General features: G+C 40.2%; 1 protein-coding gene across 4 annotated transcripts in view; it reads left to right on the top strand.

Moving 5' to 3' along the window:
• The window catches only part of AKAP11 (A-kinase anchoring protein 11), a 44,276-nt gene continuing 26,443 nt past the window's right edge, over positions 1 to 17,833 (top strand). For all 4 annotated transcript variants that reach the window (XM_033051282.1, XM_033051283.1, XM_033051281.1 and 1 more), the window contains exons 1-3: positions 1 to 53; positions 9,071 to 9,178; positions 14,590 to 14,706. In XM_033051282.1, coding sequence (XP_032907173.1) covers positions 9,119 to 9,178; positions 14,590 to 14,706 — 177 coding nt within the window. In that variant the 5' untranslated portion in view covers positions 1 to 53; positions 9,071 to 9,118. The remainder of the gene's footprint in view (positions 54 to 9,070; positions 9,179 to 14,589; positions 14,707 to 17,833) is intronic.

Here is a 17,833-nt window from a genome sequence, read left to right as displayed (position 1 = left end):
GGCGGCCGGCGCTGAGGAGGAGGTGGCGGCGGCGGCGGTGGTCACAGCCACAGGTACGGAGCACCCGCTCTTGTTCGCACCCCCTCCGGCCACTCGCTCCCGGGCCGCCCTGCTGGGGAGCTGGGCGCAGGGCGGGGCGCCGCCGCCGGCCTGTCACTTGGGACTCGCTGCCACAGGTGGCCCGGGGGCTCCCGGGGAGGCGCGGGGAAGCGCATCCTCCGCCGCCCTTCCCAGGGAGGGGTCCCCTGGGGTAGCGCAGCTCCCGTGGCCCCGCCGGTGACCCGGAGGGGGCCGGGGCGAGGCCGGAGCGGTGACACGGGGTGAGGAGCGGGTAACGCGGCGCTTCGGCTCCGGCACCGAGCGTGCGGGGTTCGCGGCCGCCGGTCCCGCCGGTGCCCCTCGGGCCGGGTCTGTCCGTCCGCAGTCTCGGCTGGGGACTGTCTGAGCCGTGCCGGGGCTGTCGTAGTCGGTGCGCGGAGGCTCCGTGAGTTTACGTTCCCTCCTGCGTTGTTTGGGTTGTGGTCGGCACGCACGGGTGAAGGAAGTTCAGCCTGTTCTCAACATTTCGCTGTAAAAGTGTCTCCTCGCCCTCCCTCCCTCCCGCCGCACGTCCTCCTCCCAGTTCCTCTTCTCCCTCAAGGGAGGTGGAATAAGGAGCGTTCCTCCTTTGCTTTCTTGGCTCTTTTGAGGGGCTTTCTTATTACAAGCGAAATACTTTCCTCTGGTTTTCAAAAAAAAAAAAAAAATCCAATATGCAAAAGGGGAAAAAAAAGGGTGAATTGTCGATCTGAACTGTATTTAGAGATACAGCCTTCTCCTTTCTGATGTATTGCCAGACTGAGATAGGGAGGAAAAAATCCCGCTTACATTGTATGTGGAAAAGATCAGTGACACTGAAATAAATGGCAACAATGCTCGAAATTTATCCGGATTACACTTGGGAAGAGTCTTACATGACTTCATGTTTGTAAGATTGTTTCAGAATCATACAGTTAGACTTTAGTGATAGATACCACCTATATTTAATAAATCCTTGAGAACTAAACAAGGTATTCTCTGGTGAAACTTTTGGTAGGAATAAGTATTCTTGAGAAAATGCTGCACCTTAGAAAATAATAGCCCCACCTTACTTGGTGTGGTTCTGTTTATGTACAAAATACGTGACACACTGAACTACAGAAACTTAATTGCATAAACCACAAAATCCAGTCCAATGGATATCCCTGGTACATCAAATAACATTTTTTCCCAGGAGATGTTTGAGAATCGAGACCCAGGACTGAGGGGAAGCTGTGGGTGACTTGCTGGTGATGATCTAGGAAAAGGAAATTATTGATTCTTTTGAAATTGCTGCTTCTATGTGACAGAAATGCAATGCTAGAGAATTAAAACCAAACAAGAAAAAGAGGACCCAGCCTGTCATTAATGTTCATCATAAATGACATATTTTGCTTTTGTGGTTCTGGCTGTGGTTAAGACAACTTCTGTTTCATATGTGGACTTTTTCAAGACTGCTGACCTGATCAGTGAAACTGATAAATTGTTAGCAATGAGAAATAGAGAAGGATCCATTAGACTATTCTACCTGCTTGTCAGTGTGGACTTGCTTAATTTGGGTTTCAATAGCAATTGTTTGGTAAGGTTATAAATACACAGGCAGGACAACCAGGGAATCAGGCCCAACCAATACTGATTTACAAAAGGAAGGTTCTGCTTGACCATTCTGATTTCCTATGACAAAGTTACCTGCTTTGATGAGGGAAAGGTTGTGGATGGTGTCTATCTTGGCTTCAGTAAAGTGTTTGACACCACCTCCCCCACAGCATTCTTCTAGAAAACCTGGCTGTTCACGGCTTGGATGGGAGTACTCTTCAGGGATAAAAAACTCACCAGTCACTTGTTGTGTCCCCAGGGTCAGTTCTGGGGCAGGTCCTATTTAACGTCTTTATTGATGATCTGGACATGGGAGTTGAGTGCACCCTCAGTAAATTTGCTGGCAATGCCAAGTTTAATGGGAGTGTTGATCTGATTGAGAGTAGGACGGCTCTACATGGGAACCTGGACAGGCTGGATCAATGGGGTGAGGTCAGTGGTGTAAGGTTCCATAAGGCCAAGAGCTGGGTCACAGCAGCCCCGCTCCATGCTGCAGGCTGCTGGGGGAAGAGTGGCTGTAAAGCTGTTCGGTAGAAAGGGACTTAAGGGTTCTTGGGGTTCTGGTTGACCGTGGCTGACAGAGGCAGGTGTGCCCAGGTGGCCAAGACAGCCAATGGCATCCTGGCCTTATCAGAAATGGTATGGCCAGCAGGACCAGGGCAGGGATTGTCCCCCTGTACTTGGCATTAGTGAGTACCACACCTCAAATCGTGTGTTCAGTTCTGGGCCCCTCACTTCCAAAAGGACATTGAGACACTGGAGCACATCTAGAGAAGGGCAGCAAGGCTCGTGAAAGCTGTAGAACACATGAGGAGTGGCTGAGGGTGCTTAGCCTGGAGAAGAGGAGCTTGGGGGGAGACCTCATCACTCCCTATAACCACCTGAAACAAGGGTGTAGTGAGGTGGAGGGCCATGCCATGCCACTGCCATGCCTGCAGTGAGAGGACAAGAGGAAATTAATGGTGGGACTACATAATATTGTAGGCCTCTTCCAACCTTGATGATTTTATGATTCAAAAAGCGTGTTGTTCTTAAGGTATTTTTAAATTTCATATTTGGAATGAATCATTCAAAGCTCAGTGTTTCATTAAGCCTGGCTTTTGCAAATCATCAGAGTTCTCTGGGCTGGTTCAGGTCTCTGTGCTGAAGAAAAAAAAAAAGTACTTTTTTTTTCTTTAAAAGAAAGATGTCTATTTTTGCTTCAGTACTAGGGCAAAAATGTACTAAAAACACCTCCTTTTAAAAACATAATATAGATATACTATTGTCATTGCCTGTAATATTTTATTTGAAATTTAATTTTAATAGGGCCATATTACATACATTTTAAATTTGTCAGATTTGTCATAACCTTTATGTGTTTAACATAGATGTGCACATGTCCACATATGCCCCTACAGCAACTGAAGAGATTTACAGTAATTTCACGATTATAAGCTGCACCATTTTCACTAAAATTTTGCTCCCACCCCAGAAACGTGGCTTACACTCAGGAGCGGCTAATATGTGAACAATTATCTGAAATTTCCAGCCCCGGAAGTGCAGCCGAGGTTCTGAACCGAGCACCTGCCAGTAAAACCCAGCTTTGCGCGATTGTTACAAATTGGTTACTGTGTTGCGCGGTGGGTGCAGGCGGGCTCTGTGCCGGCAGTGCGGGGTGAGGGGAGGCAGGCGGCTCCGTGCTGCCATCCCCGCGGCCCAGAGGGAGGCGAGGGGGACTCCGTGCCCACCTCCCACCAGCACCGTGGGAGTGGGAGTGGGCAAGGGGGCTCCCTTCCCCCCCGCCACTGCGGGGCAGCGCTGGGCCAGGGTGAGCGAGCCCAGCAGCAGCAGCGAACGACCCCGAGCAGCCCCGCCAAGCGGCAGCGCTGAGCTGGGTCACCTGGCCCCATCGGCAGCCCCGAGCAGGCCGAGCCCACACGGCCCAAGCCATCCCGCGATTCTGTTACTACTTGGCAACTTTGTTGCACGCGGGTCCTCGCTGCGAACGACAGAGCAGCTTATAATCAGGTGTGGCTTATTTATGGACAAAGAACGAAATGTTACCGACAGCTGGAGATGCAGCTTATAGTCCGTGCGGCTTGTATTCGTGAAATTACTGTACTCAGCACATTTACAGAAAAGATAAAGTTTCTTCTTTTCTGCCGGCTAAGGTTTGTCAATACACACTGACTTAAATTAAATTTAGGCATAGGATAGACTTACGCAAAGAGATTAAATCCATGGCAAATTTCCTGTTGGATTCCCTTAAGCTGATTATTTAATTTTGCTCCTTACATGTATTCAAACAAGGATACATATATATGGAAAAACTGTCTAAATGCTTGTTATGTGCTCTGATGAGAAGAGTGTTCTTCATCAAATCAGTGGAAAAATATGTTTATGAATTTATAGAGTTCTTTGGGCTAGAAGGGACCTTTAAAGTCCATCTAGTCCAATTACCCTGCAGAGAGCAGGGACATCTCCAACTAGATCAGGTTGCTCAGAGCTCTGTCCAGCCTGACCTTGAATGTTTCCAGGGATGGGGCACCTACAGCCTCCAGACAGCCTGTGTTAATGCCTCACCACCCTCACTGTAGGTTTCCTGTATCTAGTCTAAACCTACTGTCTTCTAGTTTAAAGCCATTCCTCCTTGTTGTATTGCAACAGGTACTGCTATAAGGTTTGTCCCTGTCATTCTTATAAGCCCCATCTAAATATTGAAAGGCTTCTGTAAGGTCTTCCCAGAGCCTTCTGTAGGCTGAACTACTTCCCACTCTCCCATCCTGTCTTCATAGCAAGATGCTCCATCTCTCTGATTGTTTTTGTGACTAACCTTTGTGTTTCCTGTGCTGAGGATCCTAGAGCTGGATGCAGCACTGCAGGTAGGGAGGGTTTCACCAGAGCAGAGAATCACCCCACTGGCTACTCCTACACCCCGTGACGTGGTTGGCATTTTGGGTTGCACTCACACGTTGCTAGGTCATGTCCACCTTCTTGTCCACCACCACCCCCAAGTCAATCTTCTCAGGGCTGCTCTTAATCAGTTCATTCTACAGATTGTAGTGACACTGGAAATTTTCTCAACCCAGGTGCAGGACCTTGTGAGTGGTCTAGTTGAACCTGATGAGCTTCATACGGATCCACTGCTTGAGGTTATCCAAGTCCTTCTGGATAACATCCTGTCCCTTAGGCATGTCAGCCACACTACTCAGCTTGGTGTCCTCTGCAAGTTTGCAATTGATTCACTTGGTCTGTGTCGTTAATGAAGCTAGTAATTAACACTGATTGTGCTACAGACTGCTGAGGGACACCACTTGTCACCAGTGTCTATCTGGACATTGATTTGTTGACTATCCTCTGGATGGTTCCGTCCAACCAGCTTCATATCTGCTGAACATCAAATCCTTATCTCTCCAGTTTGGAGAGAAGGATGTGTTTGGGGATTGTGTCAAAAGCCTTGTGGATGTCCAGATAGAGGACATCTATAGCTCTTTCCTTGTTCACTGATGCAGTCACTCTGTCATAGAAGGCCACTGGGCTGTTCAGGCAGGACTTGCTCGTAGTGACACTGTGCTGGCTGTCCTGAATCACCTCTCTGTCTCCATGTGTCTTAGCACAGCTTCTAGGAGCATCTGTTCCATGATCTTCTCAGGCACAGAGGTGAGACTGACAGGTCAGTAGTTCCCAGGATCTGGCTTTCTACCCTTTGTTACGTGGGGACAATGTTTCTCATTTTTCAGTCACCTGATTGCCGTCACTTTTCAGATATGATGGAATGACTTGATAACTGTATCAGCCAATTATCTCAGAACTCTGAATGTGTCTCAGCAGGTCATGTAGACTTACATACGTTCAGGTTCCTCAGGTGGTCGTAAACCTGATCTTTTCTTTGCTGTTCCAGTCCATCTTCTGGAGAGGTGTGGGAAGAAAGGTTACCAGTGAAAACTGAGGCAAAAAAACTGTTGAGTACCTCAGCCATTTCATCTGTTGTCACCAGTTTGCCACTTGTGTTCAGTAGGAGTGCATTTGCTTTGACTTTGCATTTCTCTTGACATACCTGTAGAAGACCTTCTTATTCTTTGCATCCCTTGCCATGTTCAGCTTCAGCTTTGCTTTGACCTTCCAACGTCATCCCTGCAAAACTGGGCAGCATCCTTGTACTATTCCCAGAATGCCTGTCCCTGTTTCCACTGTTCATCTCCTACTTGCTCTGTAGTTTGAGTTCAGCTGCTCTTAGTTTGGTCTCAACTCAGCAGTTCCAATCCCATCCCTTCCTTTCCTGATTTCTTACACCCAATTATTGGTAAATTTTGGGCTTTATAGAAAGTGTCCTTAAAAATCTGCCAGCTCTGTCCTGCTTCTATATCTCTGAGGACAGTTTCCCAGGGGGTCCTATGGATTTAACTCCTTGAACAGCCAGAAGTGTGCTAGTCCAAAATTTAGGATCCTGAATGTACTCTTTGCCTGTTCCATGTCCCTCAGGGCTGCAAACACAACCAGTGTGAGACTCCTATGGCCCAGGCTTTCACCAGTCTTGTCATCACTGATAGCTCACTTAGGCTGGTGGGCAACAACAGGTCCAGTGTTGTGTCCCCTCTGGTCAGGATTGTCTATTGTGTGTCTTAAGAGGCTATCCTCCATGCATTCCAGGAGTATCCTCCTGAAATAGCTCACTGTGCTACTTTTTCAGTAGATTTTGGGGTGGTTGAAGGCCTCCGACAGGACAAGAGCCTGTGAGCAGGATGCCTCCTGTATCTGGGAGCAAGAAGGCTTCTTCAATAGGCTTCACTGGATCAACCACAAAGTTATCTTGATACCTTGTTTTGTTTCCTTTGCCAATATGCTGCTCATGGCTGTTCTTCAGAGAGAACTCTTCACACTCTAGCAATTTCTTGTTTTAGAGGGCACCATTCAACCACTCCTTCCTAGCCTGTCCCTTCTTAACAGCCTGTAGCCATCCATAGCCACACTCCAGTTGTGGGATTTTTCCCTCCAAGTTTCAGTAATGGCAATTAAGTTGTAGCTTCCTAGCAGCACAGAGGCTTCCGACTCCTCTTGTGTCTTGCTCATGCTGTGTGCATTTAAGGTGATCCAACTTGCTAAAAAGGTAAAGATGGTGTGGGTGTTCATTAATTAGTTGTGTGATCAATTTTTTCCCTTTTTTTCAGTGTCTGACAATAGTTAGTAACAGGAAAGTCCTGTTCCTTTTATATTTGATGCTTCTGCCATTTATTCTCTTTTTTGGGTTAACAATAGAAGGAAATTAAATTTAATAGTCAAATTCAATATCCAGAAGTAAAAGCAATTTTAAACAGTAGGTAGGTTTTATTTATACAAATGAGCTATTTCCAGGCTGTTTTGTTGTCAGTGCTTTCACTTCCTTTTCAGTTAATGTTAATGTTTGTTTACTTCTCACATGATTGGACCATTGTTGTATTGAAAATGGATAATAATTTTACATATTAAAAAGAAAACCTTCAGGTTTTGCTGCATTGTTGGACAAGTGGGACCCTTCCGATTTCTCTGAAATACGTGATGGAGAGCAGAGATGCTGTAGGTGATGTAAATGTATATATTAGGACCTGTATTATTCAAGTACTGAAGGACAGGATGCAGAGAAAACAAAACATTGTAGTGTTATGGTGTTAAACCTGTATAGTTTGTCTAGTATTTTTCAGAGTCTTCATACTGTAATTTGACAGTCTGTTTGTTTTGTAGCTAGGGGACATTACAGGTTGATGTTCTGTCTCCAGAGTTCAGTAGCAGATGATACAGGGAAATCCTTAACCTGAAGGCAGTTTACAGTGTAACTGTGAAGTACTGTACCTAAGTAAACACTACAACACCCAGCAGGGTTAGAAGGTCATCTCCATAGTGTGCTGTGTTGGGCTTTGTTAAAATTGCTGCAAGGAGAGATCCATCCAAAAATGTGGAGTTAAAGTACCTGTGTGAAAACCCAACTTTTTCTATAGATGGCTTTTCTTACAAGGAGTGTCTAAGATTGTTTCCCTACTATGGTTTGGATTTTTACTGGATTAACCATTTAAGATAGAGCTGTAGAGAAGTGGATTTCTTTTTATTGCCAGTAGTATTTTATGGATTTTTTTTCTTTTAAATACATGAGTTTTAGCAACAGCATTGTTGTGTTTAGTCTTCTAGCCACAGTTTACTGTGAAATGCATTTTTTATTGGTATTTGTTATATTTATAAATAATATATATAATCTGTGGATCATGTACCTGGCTGCTTTATGTAATTGTCTTAATTTTCCAAACTTCAAACACCCAGCTGAGAGAAACTGTGCTCTAGAGATGAAAATGTTACAGTTTTATTTGCCTAAGTGTAACTTCTTTTCTAAGATTCTAGCAAGTTCATCTTTGTGAAGGAAAGCAGAAATCAAAGTGAAATGTGAATAGATGTACCTAATAATAATCTATGTATTCTAATGCTATTGTATTCTTGAAAAAGTTTAATAATCTCTTGCTATTGTGTTCTTGAAGAGGTTTTACTTTTAGAGGTGCTGGGGTGGAGGAATATGAATAGTTACTTGATGACACTACTGATCTTCTTACTTAAATGACTTATACTCAAGACCAAACCCATATAAAACTTTATTTCCCATATAAAGGTTTAATATGTGCTTGAGATGAGATTGACAAAACCAGTCTGGTCAGTTGTGTGAGGACCAATACTCTGATGTTGTAGTGTTTATTTTCGTTATCTTTGCAGTCATTTTTCCATACACTTGCTCCTTGCCTTTTTTATTTTATATGGTCTAGGAGTTCTTTTTCCTGATTAAATTGTGTTACCATGGGAAAAGATGAAGTATTAAAACTTCCATAGAACTTAAAAAACTCACCACATGCTTTCTGTCTTTATTAATACTCTATTTCCTATTTTGGGGGATGAAAAAATGAATGAAACAAACTGGATCCATTGCTGCTGGTTAAAGAGGGAAACTTGAAAAAACAACCTTCATCGCTGTTTTTTAATCTTCTTGATGTTGGCTGGGATCCCCTTGGCTTGGTGGGTGTGTTGAACATCTGCGTCCCAAGATTGTTCAAGAGTGCTTGCAGTGCATTTCATTGTGCAGGAAGCCGCTGGAAAACCTTCCAGAGTATAAGTGACAGTGAAATAATATTTAATGTAATGTTCCTCCCTACCCCCAATGCAGCCTTGAAATTCTAGTTAAAGGAGAAATGGTGAAACTTACTGCTAAGTGTCTGTGTTCTGCATTTCATGCCTGATTGTGAAGGTCATTAAGGCAGTATGTTTTTAAAGGCAACTGTCAGCAAGGATGGTGTGCTGTTTAATCTTCCCCAGTTTTAAAATCCTTTTAAATTGTTTTTATTAGTTTTTGTTTTATCTACTTGCATTTTTAGAGTGTATGCGAACTAAATGGAAAAACATAATCAAATATAAATGTTTTTTGTAGGCATTTTTGAGCTGACTTCTTTCATCGAATACCAAGATTAGTGAGATCATGGACATGTACGCCAGGGCTCAGGGCAATCGCATGAAATCAAGAATATCTGTTGAAAAGGTAATTACCTGCATTTAAATAAAAAACATATTTCAGAGCTTTCCAATCTAATAATGTAGCAAGAAGCAAGTGAGTTGGTTTATTTGGGTTTCTCATGTGGGATTTTTTCTACTATGTTTTAATTTTGTTTGTTTGACATTTCAGGGAGGCAAAGAAATTGCTTTTGCTTTGTGTTTTGGTGTATTTCATGTAATTGAACTGAGAGACAGCATAATTTATGGAAAGGGTGCTTTTGTCTTTCAAGATGATGTGATAAAATTGTGATGTATTGAATTCCTAGATTTCACCTTGTTTATTAGAATATAGCTTTTACTTTAGAGTAGATTTTTTGAGTTGACATGTAATAAATTAAAATACGACTATATAGTCTTATTGAATTCTGTGAAGCCTGTGTTAGGGCTTACTTATGATTCCTTTATCTTTAGATCTTGATGTCTTGTCTGGTTTATCCTTGTGTTTGCATGAATATTTAGGAAGTGCCTTGTTGAAAAACAATATTTTTATGTCTAGTGGAAAGGATATTAGTGGGGATGAGTAATTTTCTAGGTCTTTTTTGGTTATTAATGACTTCCTTATTTGCAAGTTGCTGCAACAGTAAGAGGAGAAACTGAGCAAGGAGGCATCCTATCATGTGAAAATTGCATTATTTTATTTCATAAGCAGATTTTGTTGTTTTAAAGAAACAGTGTCTGTGGTTTATATCCTGTTTGAAGGCAGAGGGAAGGTGTTTGAGACAGACAGGCAGATAGTCAGTTGTTCCAGGTCCTGACACAGAATGTTCACTGCCATATATTAAGTAATTCTTAATTATGGGTGATAATCTTTCACTTTTAAGACATATGGTATAAAACCTTGCTTTTTATTGGTTTATGAGAACTCTTCAGCTCAAATAGATATCTTAAACTAGATCAAGGAATTTTGCATCCTTAACCTGAACATAAATTTACTTTTAAAGGACTTTTAAGATCTGCCCTTTATTTGTTTTTATTTCAATTTACTAGACAAGGCGAATACCACCTTCCTTGCCCCACCAGGTTTTTTAGACCTGTGGGTTACAGAAGCATCTTTCTAATAATGACCAGTGATTCGTCACTGATTCTAATAGTTTATTAAAATATTGCCTCTATGAACTGCTCCATTAATTGCTACTAAGCCTTCTGGACTGTGTGGTTCTAGAAACATTAATTCAACCCTTCCTGCAGAATTCTGTATTTTCCTGCAGCTAGACTCCATTGTTTTGATCTGTGGTTTCCTCCTCTTGATGTTTGCTTGTGAGGTGTCTATTCAAATTATGGTGTGAAACTTTCATTCTCATAGAGCCAGGCAGTAGGGTGGTTAGAACTGTACTGTGTTTCACCTTCTGTTGATTTACAGAAGATTGCAGTATGATTCCTGTCCTCTTCGTAATACTTTGTCACAGCTAACAGGAATTGTTGCAGTAGTAGCTCTTAAAAGTCAGTGCACAGATATGGTATGCATATTTAAAGCCTTAGTTTCTATTTTTGCAAAATTACCTCAGAATATTCAGTCCCTTTAAATCTTACAGCAGATGAAATCAGGAAGAGCTGCTTTGTTACTTAAGAGCAGAGGAAGCATGACTGTCCAGCATTGCACTTCATTTCTCTAGAGATTGTGGCATCTTACAGGTTGTTTGAAATATTAGAAAACAATTAAAACATTTTGTGAGACAAATATCTCCTCCAATGTACTCTGATGGATTCATTGATAATGACTTCTTGACTTGCTGGAACATTGCAAATCTTTGAATTACTCAGTTGAGCTAGAGGTGTGACAAGGATTTTTACTGTTCATGTCTGAGCACCTTTTGGTTTTCCCCTGGCACAAAAAAATTTAGTAAAATTGAAATCTGTGCTTGTGAATAAAATAGGATTTCTTACAAGAATTTCTGTGAGGAAAGAATACTAAGTCCTAGAGACCTACCAAGTAGAGCTCTATAGGCTGCTTGGGTGTATTTTTGCCCATACGTTGATGTACATTGGAAGTGTACTAGTTATAAAAAAAAAAATAAATTACATCTTTTCATTGAACATGACCTTTTGTCCTTACCTAAACTGTGCTGATAGTCTTGGGAACTTGCTAGTTTTCAGTTTTTAATGTAGTTGCATCTCCTGTTACAGGATTGAGAGGGAATTTATGTCATTGGATAGGAGGATTTCTCTGAAATTGGGTCCAGTCCTCTGCTGTCACAAGCACAATTTTGATAAGGCTATCAAAAAGTTACTAAATATAGCCTCTCGGTTAATGAGGGCTTTCAAACACCTTCCCCCAAACCTACTGCCGGTTTTGTCTTTTTGAACCACACTGTGGTAATAACTAAGACTTAAGAATTTCAGGCTGAAGCTACTCACAGCAAATTTATACCTGTTTGTACATGGATATCCTTATTCTTTTGCTTAAATAATTTCTTTTCTTCTGCTGATGTTCACCCTTCTTATTTTTTTTACACTTGGTGATCTGTCCTCTGTTAGCCTTGTTTTTTGGAAACTGTGTAAACTAAGGTTTTAGTCTGCTTCTGTATGAAAGCCTCTGCATTCCAGTGATTATCCTTCATAGTCCTACTTTCTGTGCTTGTTATGAGTTAATCTTCTTTTTACATGTGGATAATACTGTATGTGCAATTACACAGGATGTCCTTCTCAGTGACTCTGATGTCAGTTCTTTCACTAAAGGATGCATGTTTGCCACTTCCAGTGCGGTATTGTATTGACTGTTCATTCATTGCTATGCCATGATCAAGAAGTCAGTTAAGGTCTTTTATTTCCCAGCTTGTGAATTTGCAATTCAATTTTAAAGTTTGCTTTTAGATTTTAAGGACTTTAATAACTTCGTGTTTCTTATGGTTGTCTTTTAAAACACTCATACTGAGCAAGTTCTTCCTGTATGATTTACTGTTTTCCTTCTTAGCTGATGACACCTGCTTACTTCAAATTTTCAACAGTCTTCATTTCATATTTGCTTTTTTCCCTCATTAAATTCATTCATGATGATGATGCTTGACATCAGTCTCACGATAAATTCTGAAGAAGTTACTTACTGACCTGTATCAACTGTTCTCAAAACCCTCCCTTTATTATCTCCATCCAGGCAAATTCTTAATTTCCAAAACCAGCTCTTTTAGTTAATTTTGTCTTTATCTGGTTTTGTTAACTCCTTATATATTTAAGTGACCTACAGAAGTCCAGATAGATTGTATTTTTTCTTCTGTGTATGAAGTGTGCCTGTTAATTTCCATATTATTTTCACATTCTGAGGTTTTTTTATATTCATTAATATGATATGAAAAACGTATGTCATTTCATTCCTTCTCATTTTAGCTATGGATATTTTATCTCTTCAGTTGCAGAGTGCCACCATGGGCTGCCAGACTTGCATATAGTCTTCTATGCTGGTCCTTCCAGACCTCAGGGAGATGTTTCCAATTGTTTCATCATTCTTCTTCTCCCACTTCAACTTTATATTCTCCAAAATGTTGAATTGTCTTTCACCTCAGTAGTTCCTCATGCCATGCTCTGGTTCTTAGTCACCCATTCTGCCATTCAGGTGTTAAACTAGGGAAAGGTGCTTGTTTATAAATAAGATGTGTGTAATAGTTTGTAGCTTTAGAAAAGCCAGCTGGAGAATAACACTGATCCCTTCTCAAACTGGAGTGCTATTGACTTGCAGAAAATTAGCAGGTCATGTCATATGGATTTCTTTTTTTCCCTAATTACTGTTTTGAATGTTGTGACTGTTTGAATAATTGTAAAAGCTGAAAATGAGGCATTTCAACATGCATGTTTGGGCTTCACAAATTACTTTTGTACAACATGAATGAAGGAATTACCGGGGAACAGTCTTTGAGCAACAATTGGTGTTCCAGTCTCCTGTAAATTTGGAAGATCCAGAGAATCAGAGAAAGGTGCTGACAACATTCTTTGGAAAGTACAAAGTGAGAGCAAATTGTAGCTAAACATGTGGTAGCAAGGGAATAGATGAAAGTGGAAATTAGGTGAGCACTTCATTAATTTATTTTAAATGACCCAATAACTGCCTAAAATACTTTAAGATATAGTCGAGTTCTATAAAAGTTACTGCTTTGACTTCTTTAGTGTCTCATGACCTTGGCTGTCACTGTGGCAGTCTGAGACTTGTTGGCTACCATTCTTAAATGTATTTTGGCAATTTCAAAGATCCTGAAGCTCTGTTTTGCTTTTGACTGTTCATTCTAGAAGTATTTCTCTAATTTTGTGGTGCCATGAGCACAACCATGGTGACATTGGCCCTGCTCTAATAATTTGGTTTTCAACACAGTAGTTAGTATTTGACACTACTTTTTATACAGAGAAAAAAAAAATACTTTTTGCTATACACTTTTTACTATAAAGGGATTGGTTTTGTTGTGGGAGTAGCAGAAATGCAAAACATTCTTTGTCCAAACTGGACTATCTAGCACTTCTGCTATTGTTTGAGAAGCTAGGTGAAATACCTTGTCATAAGTTGTACACACGGATTTCTCATGTCATTTTTGACAGGGCAGTCCTATAGAAAATAAATACTGGGTTAATAATTTTTAACGATCTGATGTTCTTATTTGTCTTGTTAACCTTCCAATTTACTAGAGAAGAGGAAAAATTTAAACTAAAAAAGAAAAGATTGCTGATTTCCTAAAACAATTGAAGGAATATTGTCTTTTTCACAAACCAGCTTTTTTGTCCTGTAGTCTTATTTGCCTTTATAGTGTTGATTCTTTTGTTCTGCTGTGCTTTGTTACACTGGGAGAAAGTCTTGGATTCTTCAGCCTTTTTTAGCCATCCTTGGGTGCTTGCATGTCACCGTAAGTGTAATTACAAGAAATATTGCAAGAAGTATTTACATGGGATTAAGTTACAGTTGTTTCATATTCTTCATGGAACGGAAAGAGTATATGTGGATTTTCTTGGGCGTTTTTGTTTGTTTGTTTTCTCCCCCTCTGACTTTAGAAGTCACCTGCATTACTTTTCTTGGCTAAAATTACTTTTCATCCTATTTAAGGAAAAGCTGATGGAAAAGTTCCATATACAGGTTACAATGCAAGGAATAGATGGAATTTGGATTTCTTCTTGGATGCATCTGTTAGTTTTTTCCATGTGTTCTCATTTTTCCTTATTTTAAAAATACAGAATGTTAAACTATTTTGAAATAAAAGTATTGCTTGAAAAAAATGTACCTGCTTCAGCTTCATGTCCTGAAGTAAATTGAAACTTCGAACCTGCTGATTTATGTGCAAGATAATTTGAAATAATAATACTAATTGAGAGTACCAGAACTTATGGAGTACCAAAACTTTCTCTCTTGTGGAGAGAATAAATGGATGGACCATGTATCTGAAACTGAACATGCATTTTTAAAATTTTTTTTTTATTGTTTTTCAGAGTTTTGGTGAAAGTATCCTGCACTCTATGAAGTCATTGCTACACAGCAGGAAAGAGTTATGCAGTGTATCAGCAGAGGAATGTTTAAATCAGGAAGAACAAGATAATTTTATTGAGGTTTGCCTTAATATTGTCACTTATATATATATATATTGTGGCTATGATAGAAAACAGTATGGAAAGCTGCAGGATAGTAAATAGGAGCAATGCTACAAGTTAAAATCTATGCCCACTAATGTGATTCTTGAATCACATTAGAAACTAGAAAACCAAGATTTGTAAATAGATGACTGGGGTGTATTGCATTTGTGAGCACTGCTGTGATCAAGGTTGTATGGATGGTATCCTAACAAAGTAGCAGAACACTTTAATTCGGGTCTGAAGATAAAAGCTGAAGCCTCAGAATTGCAGATCTAGACTTACTTTATGTGATTACAGATGGTCTGAAAGATGGAGAAGGTCTGGAGAGAAGTAGACCTGCTAGAATGTGGGACTATCTAGGTAAATCTCAGGCTGTAAGGAGGAATTAGTAGAACTGTTTAAATTACAAGGCTAGCAACAACTTCCCCAAAGGGAAAAGAAAAAAGTAAAAGCAATGGTACATGGTACACCGTGTAACTTGTATGATGGGTTTTGCAAGACTTCTAATTAGTAGTTGACAGGTCTGACAAGGAGCTTAGAGACGGAGAGACTGACCTGAACAGGCCATGCAGAGGAGCTGAGATAGGGAGAATTGAAGCAAAGACAACTGAGGCAGTGGTTAGGGGAGACTGATAATTGCATAAGCAGTAGCAAGAGGCAGATTGATGAATTAGGGTTACCTGGATAACACCAGAGGTTATGTAACTGAATGGACACAGTCAGGGGTTGAGACATTTGGGGAGCCAGCAAGAAATCAAATTTTTGAGGGATGAAAGCTGTGACAGATTAACCTAAGGAGGAGCAGCTATGCAGTGGAGGTGTGAGCAAAACCTTGTCTTTATCTGATCAGGTAGACCATGCTTTAGAATCTATGGTTTTTTTGTCTTGTAGAAATACCTGACAAATAGTTGGTAATATGTTTTATGTGTCTGCAATGATGGTCCCTGTGGAGAAAGATAGCTGACTACATTTAGTTGCCTTATGAGATCAAGCAATTAAGAACCCTCTGGTTGAAATGTAAGAGGGTCAATATCTTGTCACAGAACAGGTATTTTTTCTTCATGAAAATACAGGAAAAGATACTTATATGGAGGATGATGTTAGAAGAACTCAGACTTGAGAAAACCAGAATTTAGGTTTCCCTGTACCGTTTCCTTTGTACCCATGCCTTAAGATAGCCTTTGAATACATTGTCTCATACACTTATTTTTAATTTAAAGAAAGGAACTTGTGTTACTGATGACCTTTTTATTTCCTTGGCCTACTCCCTGGCAACTTTTGAACTGATGTACTAACTTCAGACATGTTCAAGGTATTAAAAGGTGATTTTTTTTTTCTGTAGAAACTGGAGTTTGACCACAATAAAGAGATCTAGATTAGCCTTGTCAAAGGCAAAAATAGACAGACTCAGTAGTGTTGGGGCTCTGACAGCTGTCTGCTTATCTCACAGTGTAATATTGCCCTTCATTTGTGTGAAACTATGACTCCTGCTCACTGCCCTGTCTTTCACAATGAGTTATCCCATGGGAGAGGGTAAGGGTTGGAATCATTGTCTTGAGGAAGAGGCATGTAAGAAGGCTGAAAACAAACACCCATTAGAAAACTGAAGCAAAACTGCTGAAAATATCCCATCAACAAACTCTGGAGCCTCTCAAAATGTTCTTTAGAGAGCTAGTTTTCTTCCCAGGTAGTTTAAATTGTTTGATATTTTACCCCTTCTGAGGAGGAATTCAGATCATATTGTACGTACTGCACAGATAAAAAAGTATAGAAGTTGAAGAATGTCTTGCAGGTGTTGTGTAGATGAATTGTGTAGTAGTTGAAGAGTAATGTTGTTCAAACAGGATTGTTTCACAGTGAATATGGTGCTGCAGATGTGCAATTTGTCTGTAGCTATTTGGAATGCTATGGAGAAGCATTATTTCCTGTATGATCTTGTCGTACCTGACATAAGTGGATGCAAGCAGGAAGATATCAACTGGAAGCATAAGATCTTTTTTCCAGCATGAGACCCCCCTGAAATAAACAAGATAAAATTTTTCACAGTATGATTTCAGTTGAAAATGAAGTTTGGGGTTTCTTTTTTATTCACACTTTGAAATGACATATTCAAAACACAAGTACAGTTCAAAATAGAATTCTGGCCTTTTTTTTTCTAGCTCTGTACTTACAGAGATTCTGTGTATATACAAGCTGGTAGCTGAATTGGTTAATAATGTATCAATATAAACATAGTACTGTTCTTTGGAGTAACTGGAGTAGCTGCTGCAAATTTATGAGTTGTGGCTTAAAAATCAATCTATTGCATAGTGCTCTGAAAAAATAGAACCCAAACGATATGAAACTAAATTTCAAACATCAGTGGAAATGTTTAGTCTCTGTGCTTAATTCCGTATCTACAAAATGGAAGCAAAGTTTTTTTTCTGACACTCTTGTTTTGAAAATAAATGTCTTGGTATGTTTTTTTGAGTATGCAGATGGCCTATTAATTTGTTGTTAGGGAAATAATAAACAAGAACTAAGGAAATCTGACATTTGAAACAGAGTTTGAGCAGTGCCTGACTCTCTTCAGTCTCTTCATGTTGAATGGTGCTAAACACCTGTAGACAGAAGAGAGGGACAATATGTGATAAAATATACCTTCACAAGCATGAAAACCTGAGGTAAAACTGGTATTTCTGGCATACTCAAGGTTCCTGAGCCTGACAATGCTTTTTTTTTTTTTTTTCTTTGGTAGGTTGAATATTTTAATTCTTTTATGTTAGGGTTTATTTACTTTAAAATGGCATGCAAACATGTGGCTTAAGTAATGTGTTTTGGCCTTAGGCTAATCAATTTACATGGTAAATTGCATAATGTGTTGGCATTGTGCTCTATCAGCATATCCAAATGTCTAACAGTTTATCAGCATGGACGGATTTCAGACTGGAACTGTTTTATATGTGCCCAGCCTGAAGCAAGGATGGAGAGGCACGGATCTTTGCAAAGTCATCTTTATTTTAACAGATGTAATGAGGCTTGTATGTGTGGCTCTGTATATAAAAGACACTGGAATAATTCCTGTGTAGTGAGTTTTAAATATTATACATGCTCTTCAGTCTGA

Source organism: Catharus ustulatus, chromosome 2 (assembly GCF_009819885.2).
Source record: "Catharus ustulatus isolate bCatUst1 chromosome 2, bCatUst1.pri.v2, whole genome shotgun sequence".
Taxonomy (NCBI): domain Eukaryota; kingdom Metazoa; phylum Chordata; class Aves; order Passeriformes; family Turdidae; genus Catharus; species Catharus ustulatus.
Note: the sequence above shows the minus strand (reverse complement) of the source record. Positions and strands in the feature narration are given on the sequence as shown.